Source organism: Ischnura elegans, chromosome 4 (assembly GCF_921293095.1).
Source record: "Ischnura elegans chromosome 4, ioIscEleg1.1, whole genome shotgun sequence".
In the NCBI taxonomy this organism is placed as follows: Eukaryota; Metazoa; Arthropoda; class Insecta; order Odonata; family Coenagrionidae; genus Ischnura; species Ischnura elegans.
Genome location: NC_060249.1, coordinates 53,863,205 through 53,877,160, shown reverse-complemented (window position 1 = coordinate 53,877,160; position 13,956 = coordinate 53,863,205). Strand labels below are relative to the sequence as shown.

At 35.8% G+C, this 13,956-nt stretch overlaps 1 protein-coding gene across 1 annotated transcript in view; it reads right to left on the bottom strand.

The window, feature by feature from the left end:
• The window catches only part of LOC124157491 (cilia- and flagella-associated protein 44), a 51,425-nt gene that overhangs the window by 11,387 nt on the left and 26,082 nt on the right, over nt 1-13,956 (bottom strand). The window contains exons 15-22 of the mRNA XM_046532229.1: nt 13,334-13,552; nt 13,133-13,240; nt 12,141-12,333; nt 11,145-11,333; nt 10,877-11,053; nt 6,331-6,569; nt 4,232-4,475; nt 1,319-1,499 (exon numbers count right to left, since the gene is read on the bottom strand). Coding sequence (XP_046388185.1) covers nt 1,319-1,499; nt 4,232-4,475; nt 6,331-6,569; nt 10,877-11,053; nt 11,145-11,333; nt 12,141-12,333; nt 13,133-13,240; nt 13,334-13,552 — 1,550 coding nt within the window. The remainder of the gene's footprint in view (nt 1-1,318; nt 1,500-4,231; nt 4,476-6,330; nt 6,570-10,876; nt 11,054-11,144; nt 11,334-12,140; nt 12,334-13,132; nt 13,241-13,333; nt 13,553-13,956) is intronic.

Genomic DNA, 13,956 nt, shown 5'->3' with positions numbered 1-13,956 from the left:
GAAAACCACACATCCGTGGCTATGTGATCACAGATACAGAAAAGTGGTTAGCACGAATGCTTCAAAACCACTGCTCGACGTCGGAAACAACACTGTCACGCACCACGCCACGTAGTCGCGTCTCGTCAAGTTGCCCGGTTTGCAACTGCTGATGGACATGTATCCGTGATCACGGAGTGCGGTCGCACACTGCGAGGCTTGGAAAACAGGAACACGGTGCTCCCGTGAATGCAGCTACTGTGCGATCGCTTCTGTTTTACGAAGGGGATTCTAACGGAAATAATAAGCCTGGTGTATCCTAGCATTAATGCAGTAATTCCGATTATTTTGCGTCCAATTTTATTTTTTTTGATCGCTAAAATTTTGAGCGAAAGTGAAAATCATGCAAGGATAATTCACAACACGGATATACCGCAGCCGGATAATCAGGAGTCTGCTGTACACCCATTTGCCAATACATATTTGGCATTTTTAAAAACAGCCTAACATGAAGATCTTGCTTAGTTTTGGATGGTCATAACATCACTATAATAGCTAATTATCAGGGGTGGTCTGGCCAGGTTGGCAATCGCTGAGGGCCCCGATTTTAAGGGGCTCCCCAAAATGTACCTACTGTGAAGTGTATATGAGAGATGTGATAAAAAAGACTCAGATCACTTGAAACAACTTTATTTGCAACTAGAAAATAATATGTTTCATATAGTTGCTTCATTTACAACTTGCTAAGTGTAAAAAAAATCTTATGAAACATAAACAAAGTCAGATGATAAGAGAGCACCTTATGCTCTTTTGAAAGGGTTATTCGAAAAGGTTATTTCATAGGTTTTTTAGATTTCAGTGCAGTTTCAAGGGAAAAAAATCACTAAATAGACAATAGAACCATAATACATTTCACACTTTATCAGTAGTGAAATTCTCACTTTTGATTGTATTTTTTCTTAAGAATATGACGTGTTTTTAATTTTTATAGTTTTCAAGAATCGGAATAGAGCAAAATCAATTTCTAGGCATGCAATTTCCTAAAATTTTCCATGGGAGGACCCCCGAATCCCTCAGTAAGGGGGCCCCATCATAAGGCCTAGCCGAGGGCCCCCAGTCAACCCAGACTGCCCCTGTTAATTATCACCATTGAATAGTTATAAGTATTTTGACCCATTTCCTTTTCTTTATAAATCTATAATCACTTCAACTTAATGTATGTAATTTTGAACTGAATCATTTTCTAAACACCTAGATGAGTGAATGATTATTGATTAGATTAGGGAGATAGATTTCACGTAGTTCAATGAAAGAAATTTTGAGGGGACAATAGACTCACATTCATCGTCAGCCTTAATTTTAACAGGTTTGTATTTCTTTTTGAAAATTTTCTTAAGGATTCCAGCGAAGGCACTGTTTTCAGTCGCAGCATGAAATTTTGAAATTATGTCATTTTGCACCTCAAGGAGAGTGTCAATGGAAATCTTCCTCATTCCCAGCTTGGTCTTCAAGCTAGAAATCTGAAAGTAATCATTAAATAGAGCAGATGAGCGTACTATGCACCAAAATATAATTCAATGCAACTGTTGAGAAATAATAAGACAAATAATAATGAGAAGTGATGGACACAACACTCCAAAAAGGCAATCAAACTTTAAGTACCTATTACTATAGATAATTATTTAAAAAAATATAGAATCGATTAACAGTAGATTGCCAGCAGAATTTGAAGAAATAGATAGCAGAATTGCAATGAAATGCTTGCCACTATTTCCTGTGTTTAATAGGAGAAACTGAAAAATTATGTTTTCACGGCATCTAAAGAGTAAATTGTTCTCGAACACGTTAGGCTCTCCATCTCTACCAACATTGTCATGATAGATTTTCTCAATCTAAGGTGAAGGCTCTGGGCACTTCCAAACAAAAATACATAGGTATTCAAAGTGAAAGGTGGCACAGGTAAAGGAACCAGTCCCCTCTCCCCAAATGTGTATTTCACACATCAGTAGCTTAGTCCAATATGAGCTCTACCCTTAGCAAATTAAACCACCCTGTAGATTAAAGTATTGCTTGAATGATTCCGACATTGTTCAATTTCTAAATGAAATATTACTAGGGCATTTGGTTTTATCAAATTAATGTTTCTGATTAAAACTTTTACGCATCAATGGACAATAAAGGTACATATTAGTGATGTCAGTGGTGCAGCAAGGGGGGTTAAACCCCCCCCCCCCAGAGCTCAGAGAAATATTTAAGTTTAATGCATTTTACTTAATTGGATTGATATTACTTATAGAATAGTGTAAGGATTAATAATATATCCCTCAGAAAGCCATAAAACTCACCATTTTGAACAGTTTATCTTCAAATTCTGCAATTTATCTTTATCAATCTCGCACCTACCACTTCTCCTGGTGGGTATTCCATACCCACACATACCCCGTTATTAGTCGTACCAAACCACCCTCCCCCCCCCCAGCCTTAATTCCTAGCTGCGCCCCTGAGTGATGTTACACTTAAACACTTCATCCAATGAATAAGTCGCAAAAATCAATGTAACTTTATTAATTCAAAACTATTCTTAACAAATTTATTTACTTTATTACCAATTTCAGCAGTAAGTGACACTGGTTGTAATTTGCATTAAAAATACTGTGGAAGAAACAAAGTTATGGTGATAATTGTAATTATGAATACCTTCCTGAAAAAAATTAATTCCACAAATAAATCCATGAAAACTGGGATAGCAATTAATAGGGACTTCTAATACTCAGAATGACATTGTGTCCGCTAAATTTCTAAGCTCAATTAGGCAGGAAAAGGATATAAGCTTTGACCATTTATAAATATTTTTTCAAATATTTATAGGCATTTTAAAATTCTGTACACATAAATTATTAACAAAATTAAAATAGTATGTAGCTACTCAAAATAGTGAAGGGAACATCACCCATGACATTAGTTCTAAAAGTTTTAGAGATGTGCGAATAGTATCCGTGAATACTAGAAAGTATTCGATACTCGAGATCTCGAATAATTATGCTAATGGTAGAATCTCGAATACTTTGAATTTCACGCCATACACTGTCACACGCACATCGTTGGTGATTGACTCGGAAAAATGTAGAAAACTCTAGTCGTTTAGTGCATGCAGCACAGTTTAAGGCAAGATGACAAACTACATCAAATTCGCAGATTAGAGCGGTGAAAAGAGTTCGACGTGGGGAACTGAAAATGATCGGATAAAAAAATCCTAAAATTCCCAGTTTCCCCCACCGGGAGAACCTCAGTGCCGTGGGATAGTAACTACCTAGAACAATTCCCAAAATCCACTACCCCCTCCATCTATCAGCCCCTCCTCCGACGCTTTCCTCCTCTCTGAAATCACACTAAAGACCCCAGCTAGCGCAGGGTTCGTATTACGAAGACCATAAATCAAAAGCTTCAAAATAAAATATCAAGTTGCATGAGAAAAATAGAATCGTGTTTCACCACTCCCTCTTTCTCACCCACTGACCTTTTTCTGCCTACCTGCTTCGAAGTTTCCCATTTCTGGAGGTCAACTGCTGCATGGGTCATCTATTAGCCCAAAAGGTATCTAACTACATATAACTTTCGGCAATTGATATTACACCTTTATTGGATTGAAATATTAGTAATGTGCGCGTAATTTAAAAAAGAATAAGACCAAACACGACATATTTCTGACTTTATTTAAGCATTTAACGCAAGGAAATAAATGTCAAAATACAACGGAGACTTGGCATTCTGGCGAAACTCAATATCCTCACAGCTGAGCTTATTGAAAGTTGATGTAGTATTTTTTTCCGAAAACACATTTTTTCGTCCATTCCCTTGAAAAGCAATAGATCGAGGTCCACTGCATACTTTTAATTTATACAGTCATCAAGTGAAATAGAAGAAGAAACGTAGGTTTAATATGCTTAGTGCAATTCTAGTATTCGAGGAATAGAATTCGAATATTCGAGCTATGATTTAATATTCGAATTCAATATTAGAGCTCGGGAAATCTGCTATCTCTAAAAAGTACTTTTTTGCCATCACTGGACATTGCTAATGAGAATAGTGGTAATGCTTCATTATATGTATAAAAAATATGCATCTTGCTTCAAGGTATAATTCGTTGAAAAGGAAATATTCTCAAGAAGCAACACAATTGCTGGAATCTTTCTTTTTAAGCCCCATATTTTCTTTTACACTTAGTTTTTACACTAATAAAATGAATACATACCTTCTCCAGCATATCATTTCTTTCTTGTAATTTAACCCGCACTTTCTCTGTCAACACCTCTTCCATTGCTTCAAAGTTATTGATTATGAATAACTCCTCCAGAAGTGTAATGAGAAACTGCTCCAAATATTTTATCTTTAGTTCATAATCACTTTTCTGGTTCATTAATTCTTTAATTTCATCATCAAATTTATTGATCTCCCTATTGGCAACTTCGAGTATGACACCAATGTTATAAATTTTTCTGAAGGATATAAAAATTTATTTGATAGGCATTAATTAGTCATGTATTGAGATCTTCACCTACATTCATTATTTTAATAATTTAATGACGACCTCTCATTCTTTCAACAATTACAGAATGCTACGTACAAAATTCATTTGACTCTGTGTTCATGATAAAAACTAATGGTGGGAGTAATCTTTTGTGGAATCCACACAGAGATTAATAAATTAGTTCCATTAGGACCATGCCAGGGCACTTCTTTTGAAAGTGCCTGATCCAGGCACTTCAAAAATTAGCGTACAGGCACAAAGTCAGAAGTTTGCTTTGGGGGGAGTGCTTGAGAGGCATGCATTTTGCCTATACATTTCAATAAGTCAGCTGTATGTATAATTCATTTGCCCTGAGTATCGTACATACATTACTGGCAGAAATTATGAAATGTAACTATGTATGTATATATGTGTATTGCAAAATGGAATGGCAGAGGATAGATGCCCATGAGCTAGTGGTCTCCTCAGCAGATGTATTGCAGGTAATTTCCACAAGGGAAAAAACTTTGAGTGGGGGAGGGCAGAGGCTTGAAGCCCCCAAAGCCGGGCCTGGATGCAACCTTCCATCAGGTAGTGTTTTTGAGTACCTCCTTAGAAAAAATATGAGACATGAAACATGCACATAAATACAAAAACTTGGCACCTTGAGTAGGTAAAATAGAAACTTGCAATGGTAAATGCCCTTTTAAAATAAAATTGTTCTCTTTTCCCAGAAATTTAAATGCAGGTTGGATGGTGGTCATTTAAAACATCACTTTAACTTATTCTTAAAATTTATTGAAACACCATGAATTTTGCTTATTTTGAGTCAATAAAATCCTCATAAAAATTTTAAAAATAAAACTGTATACATATGTACTGCATTTATTAAACAGTATGTGTAATGAAATATTTGTTTTTGTGTGAGGCCATATTGTTTCAGGGAAATTCGGCAGTGTTTTATTTTTGTTGCATGATGGGTAGGGTACCCACACATCCATGGACGGCAGTGATTTCCAGGCGTCCAATGCGAGCCCTGACTGTATCTGTAATTATTGTGTGCAGGCAAAATAAATCCGTTTGTTCTCATAAATGAGTCTTGATATAATTATTCCACACACAACAGGCACAGCATCTGGGGGGTATTTGCTTATATAAACCTCCAACTGAAAATAGTTAATTTAGGCACTAATTGTAGCACATGGGCCTCATCAAATGACTGGAATATAGAGGGCTCAAGGTTAAATTCAAGATCCAGGAAAAATTCTTCAAGATGGGATTTTCAGCCATCATTCCATCTCTAAAGTTTGATAGTATTTTAAGTTTGATGAGTATTTTTTATCCCTTTATGTCATATTTTACTCTATTGTAGCCCTGGGTGAATGAGGACATGAATGAAGGAGCCTAGCATGAATTATGGAGGCAAAATTTTTGCTTCTGTGTCTATTTTAAATGAGAAAAAACAAAATAAAGAATAGGATTAGTAATAATAATTTATAAGTACATAGCATGTTGAGCATAGCCTAAATGTGCCTTGAAAGGCCAAAATAAGTGTACGATAACTTCCAAATGCATTACTGTCCACTCCATTTTTCAGTTTTACTCAATCTTCAATGATATACATACAAGTATTTATTTCCCATCAACAAAATTTTCGTTGATTAAACAAGAGGCTATTAATGACAAAATTCTACAATATTGTACAGCAAAATGTATTTCTTCAAATATATTTTCAAAAGCTTTGCTACCTACTTAAAAATTTTTAACAAACTATGATTAAAAACACAATATGTAGTGAGTTTCATAGCATGAACGATTGTTATAATACACAAAGAGAAACTCACCTAGTTCTTTTGAGGTACAGCAAATCCCCTTCCCAAGGAGTGTTCATAGTCTCAGAGGAGGCGATGTTCTCAAGTTCACTCCTGGACAGAATCATCAATTCAGCAGTAGATGCCAGCCCTCCTCTGCATTCATAAATCCAATTTATATTCCTTGCCAACATTTTATCTAATCTATGATATCTTTCATCAGACTCTTCTTTCTTTGGGTCAAAGCCCTGGCCAAGGTCATCCAACATTTCCTTTGGAGCATTATATAGAGTTTATAATGAGCAGTGTTTACATAGTTCAAACTTTATATATAGTGAAAAAAAAACCCCTAAGATCAGAGAGAATTATTATCTACGAGTCATAGGTTGATCTTCATGTGTCTTTTGGAAATCAGAAATTAAAAACCATCCATCTTTCTTATGAATGTTTATAAAATAAGTTGTACGAAATGACTGATAATCAGGCATTCACAAGAAAAAAATAGCAAACAGAAGATGGAAATTCTCAATAATTCCTTTGCGGTTATTACAATCTGTTTGAACTTAATGGCAAAACCCTTGTGTTTACTTCAAGCACAGAAAATATCTCATTACAAGGATATAACTTAACTACAATGAATAAAATATAAGTAGTACAACGTCGATTTAATCAATTCGACTGAACCATGAAAATTATGACATCATTGAAGGAAGTTCGGTTAACTGAGATGATTTGTTGGTTGCATCATGGGCGCAGCTAGGAATTAAGGCTTGGGGGGGGGGGGGGGTTTAGGTGCGACTAATACTGGGGTGTGTGGGGGTATGGAATACCCACCAGGATAAGCAGTAGGTGCGAGATTAATAAATTTGCGGAATTTGAAGATAAACTGTTCAAAATGGTGAGTTTTATGGCTTTCTGAGGGCTATTTTATTAATCCTTACAATATTCTAGTAGTATTGTCATTCCAATAAAGTAAAATGGATTAAACTTAAAATTTCCCCGAGCTCTGGGGGTTTATCCCCCAAAACCCCCCTCGCTGCACCACTGGGTTGCATTATAGCAGGATAAGCACATAATTTGCTTACATTGAAGAGGTGAGTAGTATTACAATCATAGTAGCAGCAGTGTAGTCCTGTTAGGAAATTTAATGAAGGGACCATATATTCTGATTAGACCCTAGTTACAAATGAATCATGTCCATAACGTATAAAATCCCTAGCATGACTGTCTGACTGAAACTTACAAATTCATGATAAAAATTCCCAAAAAATTCCACAAGCGACACTCTCACTGAGTGATTCCACTAGAAGGCTGATTATGATAGGAGAGGGTAGAGCTCATGCCATAATAAGCCACAGGCATGGTAAATTGTTACATTAAGGGTAGAGGGGCCAGTTCCTATCCTTTGGCCACCTTGCATTGGGAGGATTTTATTTTGGTGTGTCCAAAGGCTTCACTTGATTGACATTGCTTGGACCACCAGGATCTCCCAGAAGTTATGGAGAGTTAAAAATTTGGACAGAATTGAAGGAACAAACATGGTTTTGATGCAAATTCTGGAAATCAAGACTTTTCACATCCTTCCCCGGAAAAAATTCACCGCCGTTCACGCGGCAGGGTTTGCAATATTACACATACCGCTTTGCACTGCTTTAGCACAGGTTTGAGGCTCTCAACCGGTTGTGGCTTCTTGGAAGTCCTTGCTCCCTCGCGTTGCCATCTTTGATGGACCGCGAGGGCCTAACACCTAGTACCATGAGCCTCGGTATAATTGCCATGGGAATTAAAGAACCTGGATAGTGTAGTGGTCTGTGCATTGGCCCGGAAAGCCAAAGGTCCGTGGTTCGATTCCCGGTCCAGGGAAATTTTTTCTTACGGCAATTCTTGTATATTTCACTGCCGTTCACGCGGCAGGGTTTGAAATATTCTACTGTAAACCAGTTGTGGCTCCTGGGAAAAATATTGCTTAAGCTAATTCTCCCCTCTCCTTTCCCTAGAAAATGCTCTGGTATTTCTGTGAATACCCCAGGTCAACTGCCAATATCAACAATAGTACACACATGATCTGGGTTTGGTCATTCTTTTGCATTAGGGTATCTTAAGACAGCAATATTTCTTCACTGACCATGTTGGCATCTTTGGATTACATACCCAAAACCCTGTGAATAATGAACTAATGCCTGATATCACACACACACACTGTAGCCCCTAACCAGATCCAATATCCATGATAGGTTGCAAGATGGTGAATTAGAAAGCATTGTCAAGCATAAGGCTGCTCCAGCTTCTGATAAGCTGCGCAGCTAATGGTAATTGAAAATCAGATGTGTGAAAACAAAGCTATAATAAGTCAACCACCGCCAGCATTTCACTCAGTCCCAGAGGGAGAGAAGCCAGCAAACTTGCCACTAAACCAACGATCCCCTTGGCCTCTCAACCATCACACTGAAGTTCAAGACACCACACAGCCCTAAGAACAGAACTTTTTGGATGTGTTCTCCCCTCCTCAGAATAATATGAACCAATTTGGTCAACCACCTGACCCACTACCCTAGATTTGCTCAACTGTCCAATCAGTTTCTTTCTCTCAATAGCCTGTCATCAAAGCAATCGAGCAAAATGCATTTCGAGAGCCTACTCATAATTTGATAAACCTATGCAAGGCGTCGAAAAGGGTGGTTATCCTGCATAATGCAACACCGCATTACAATTTTGCGTTAATTCATGGCTGCTCAGTTTATCCAGTGTCGCTGTACCGGTGTGTTGAGCAGTTTATTGTTGAGGTTATAAGAACTGTGACAGTGAAGCATGCAAATAAGTTGTCAATTAAAGTAACAATTTAACCTAGCCATATCACAGAATGTATTTTGATCTGACTTACAAGTTACAACAAAAAACCTGGTGAAAGAACCAATGGCTGCCTGATGTGATGAGACATATTGGTCGATCATGCATTCTTAACAACGTGTTATTTAACTTTTCTACTTGGCAAATAAAATTATGGAGGCATTTTTTTACAGAGCTTTCCTGCTGATTAACATCTTTCGTGAAATTGTTTTCATTCACTTCTTGTGGTCGTTCATTTAAATTTGCCATTAATTCAGATAATTAGAGTTCATCCTTGGAACTAAGTATCGAGAACTGGTGGGGCAAACCAGACTGGTATCTATCGAGAATTCCTTTGAATTGAATTCCTTTACCCTAGTCAGCAATGCACAGTTTGGAAAAGAAAATGAATCTTCTCTTAATAGTCTCAACAAAATCTGTGCAACTTTCCATGTGTGAGGTCCTGAAGCAAATAAGTGTAAAGACTAATATGAAGTTGTCATTCCTTGTATACAGTGACCCAGGGAGGAACATTATTACAGCCATGGGAAGATTATTCAACACAAGGTGTATATCGACAACTGATGCGATGGACTTAAGCACACTTGTTGCTAATGTCCCCTTATTATCATTAACAGAAACTCAAGAACTTCTTGGCTATTCTACTTTGAAGGATTCTGTTAGATCAGTTCAGGAAGAAGGAAAGGAATTTTCAGTACTTAGACTAATTGTTGCCCTTTAAAATGATTTTCCCCATTTTGTAGAAAATTGTGTGAAAACCCTGTGGATACCTGTGGCAAATGTAGATGCAGAAAGAGGTTTTTCCATACATGGAAATATAAATAAAAGAACCACTGAACTTCCAAAAAATGCAGAATTAAAGTCAAGTTTGACCAATGGATCTCAATTCCAGTAAAAGGATTCAGCCAATTTTAAATTCCAGAGAGTGAATCATTTCAGATGGCATATTAAAAAAAAAAAACTTTTATAGATAGAAACAACCCATTAGTAGATAAATACATATTTGCAAGTGTTGATATTATATTTTTGTGTAAGATCTTAAAGCCTTTTGTTATCAATGTATTAAGTGAAAACTATACGTTTTTTACATCATGCAGGCCAATGAGACAGTGAAATTTAGACCAATCAAAAATATTCCACATCTGTACAACTCTGACATTTCTCTAGTGCTATGAGGTTGAAATATGTGCATATGTACATACATAGCAAAGAATGTTTATGGTATGTGTATCTAACAAATGCTTAACTTATTCCTTTAGCATTTGCTTTGACCCTTCTTAATCAAGGTTTTTACCATTAAAAATATATTTAATATGGTAATAAGTATTTTTATTGTTGAAATTATTGTTCTTGGAATAAAAAAAAATATTTACGACGAGTGAATTTTTATGACGAAACGGTATTTTTTTGTGACCAAATTTTAAACCAAAATTGTCAGATTTTTACGACGAAATTCATAGTTTTTATTCACTGATAATCTTTGCCTCTAGTTATAAAGGGTGTAAAAGAGAAGAAATACGTGATTATGATAAGGTTAGCAGATAGGAGAGAGAAATGGAGAGCTGCATGAAACCAATCTTAGGATTGTTGACTAGTGATAATGATGATTTGCTTAGTTAAAAAATTGCTAATTGCTTCAGCTGAAAAGTACCAGAACTCACATATGTACTAACTATTACATGATGTGCAATACATCCTAACTTTTATTGTTTTCATGAAAATGACTACTAACCTTTAGAGCTCTTGCTTTTAAATCAGCAGCAGTCATCTGGTTCTCAAATGGATCACCAATTTCCTCCACTGAATCCCAAAAAAGATTCAGGAGGTTGCTTAAAAGGGAACATAATAATTTTTTTACTTCTATTAGCCTTTCTATTTCATCATTGTACCTTTTCTTCATCTCAAGTATCTGTAGTGATAAAAGCCATAATATTATTCACAGGTAAAGCAAAGTCAACAAAAAGTTTAGCAAAAAGTAGCAAAACGTTTTTAGAACCTACCTGCAAATTAGTCTTTAAAATCTGATCATATTTTTTTATTGTTGTAATCCGCAAACGAGCTGGAACACGGTAATTAGCACTAGTCTTCAACTTGTAGTCCCCAATGGTAAGTTTGGCTTCAGCAATAGCCTTTATGTCAGCTTGATCATTTTCATTTTCACTGGGTTTACTGTTAAGCAATTTGTCCCACTGCAGAAAAACACAAGAATTTATGACCCTGTTCCTCTAATTGCCACATGAAACAATACTGGATTGATCTACTGCACTTAGCAAGCTTTAACATACCAAAGATGAAAATAGTGTTATTAATACAATGGTGTACATACCACATACATAATGCACATGAACATTTATTATTTGGAGGAATAAGGAAACTTTAAAGACAAAATTCTATAGCATGGATTGAAAATTTTGGCTGAATTCCATGAATAAGAGGCAAAACAATTCACCCTAATGTTTGGCTTTAAACTAGAGACTCATTTTATTCATGCAATTATTCTACTTTGTCTCATCACATATTGTTATGAATCATACTACACATAACGCAATAACAATAATGACCTATGTAGATGAGATTAACTATGTACTAAAGCAAGAAAAGGTTAGTTGAATGGAGAATCCAGAGGGAAGCCTCATCAATCCTATCTTATGATTAAAAAGCCGCTAAAAACTTCTACAGCATCTCTTCCATTATTATAGATGAATTGGTTAAATCACACGGGGGCAAATTCTTTAGAATATTGGTTTGAGTCCCCATCAAGATAAATAACTTTTTCCTGGTGGAATGTTTCCATGAAAGAGCGAATGGGGTGACAACAATTAGGTTTCCAACTAGCTAATCTTTGATTGTTTCTATGAATGTCATCACAAACAAGATTGATTATGGGCAATTAACAAGGAGCCACAAAATGCCTTTCACTGAGTGAAAAAATCAACCAAAACAAGCTGAAAAACAGCGATGACCAAAAAAGAAAGAGTATTGATGCACATACTCACCTCTAAATGTCTTTGTTCTACTTTCTGTTTGTGCATCACATATTTTTCCATCAACCGTAAGGCTCTAGTTCCTAGTTTGGAGTGATCTAACATTCCAGCAGGAGCAAATGCCCTCATGATTGATTCAAAAGTGGTAAAAATTGGAGCTGGTTTCTGGAATGGTTTAGACACGGTAACACCTTCATCTGGAACCCTTGTTTCAGAAGATATGGAATTACGGACAAAATGAAAAATTTGTTAAAATTGTGATCATAGCTGTATTACATCCAGCAACACAGTTTTATACAAAAATAGTGATGGTAACAGTACCTATTTACAGGGAGATTTCACTTTTTCTTTCGTTTAGTTTAGAATGACAGAAAATGTAATAAGGTGTATTGCATATGCCATTTGACGTGAAGTCTGAAAATCATTGTCAGAGGCAGTTAAGAATTTCTGATATTCATTAGAAACATTGGTGTATTTCACAAGTTAACAGAATTATGAGGCTATACTACAGACATAAGAAGATATATACAACTATGTAATAGCAAAAACAGAATGCAAGAAATACTAATATTATGATCATACTGCTTGAAAATTGGTTGAATTTATTGTCAGTTCAAAGCATAAGCAATAAATTTCCTAGCAAGTCCTGTAACCTTGAATGATCCACAGCAGCTCCACAGCTACCGTATTTCTTTGAGTTCTAGATACTAGTTCGTATTTCTAAATCAAATTTATCTTTGGTATCAAACAATAGCTCACTCAAACAATTTGGATTATACAAAGAAACATGAATTTGTGTTTTGGTATGCAATTAGCTACTTTATATATAAATAAATAGGTGAGACTTTCAGTGTACCCTCGATAATGATATAGGTCTTGAAAACAGTAGGGTTCAACATTTCTTGAAGAAATACAAAGTTTATGGCTTTCAATCTGTCAATTTTTCATGAAGCAATGCTTGAATCTATTCAAGCAACAAAAACTCATTGTCATAATTAACTCACCTACTCCATAGCTGTTGTTGTTCTAGCCTCTTAATAGTTTTAGCATGAATTTCCTTATACTCCTCTGTTAAAATTTTATACCGAAATCCTTCAACTTTGATGTTGTTCCTTCAATAAGACGCAAGAAAAATGTCATGAACAAAACTTTTCCCTTCCACTCAAATAGAAATTTGAAGAAAAATATAAAAAAATATCACTAACCTGAATCCACAAATTTTAAGGCCAGAGGAATCCACACAGTTCTTGAAGTAATTGGCAATTTTATCCCATGCAAGTCTATTCTTTTCCAAATCCCAGGCATACCTTCTGTGTAAAATATTCATTTGCTCTTTGTTATATTTTTCAGCTAATTTAGTAATTCCAGGGTTTAATTCAAAGTCAAGAGGTCCAAACTGCTGTGATTCTGGCAGCAGTGAATTTCTGAAATCAAAAAAATTACAAATACATATTAACATAAACTTTCAAATCTCTATGGAAAAGTTAACGAAAAGTAAAATGTCCAACACAGTCTCCATTATATGGCTGTACTACAAGTATGTCTTAGAACACAGTCCACACATTCCCTGATTCACTATGTCTTATTGAGCCAGAAGTACTTAACAATGTTCAGGGGCACCCAGATGCATTTGCAGTAAAACTGTAGGAGTATACGTTATTGACAAAATAAGTTCTTTTTGTATATGTTTGCGGTTATGCTTGATGTAACTGTTTTTTTGTTCTTGGTGTAAGTGTACGTTATAACCTCTTGTGAATAAAAGGTTTTTTCCTGCGTGTGCTAACAGGTTATGGGCCCAGGGCGTGTTACGAGCCTATATAAGAGGTTG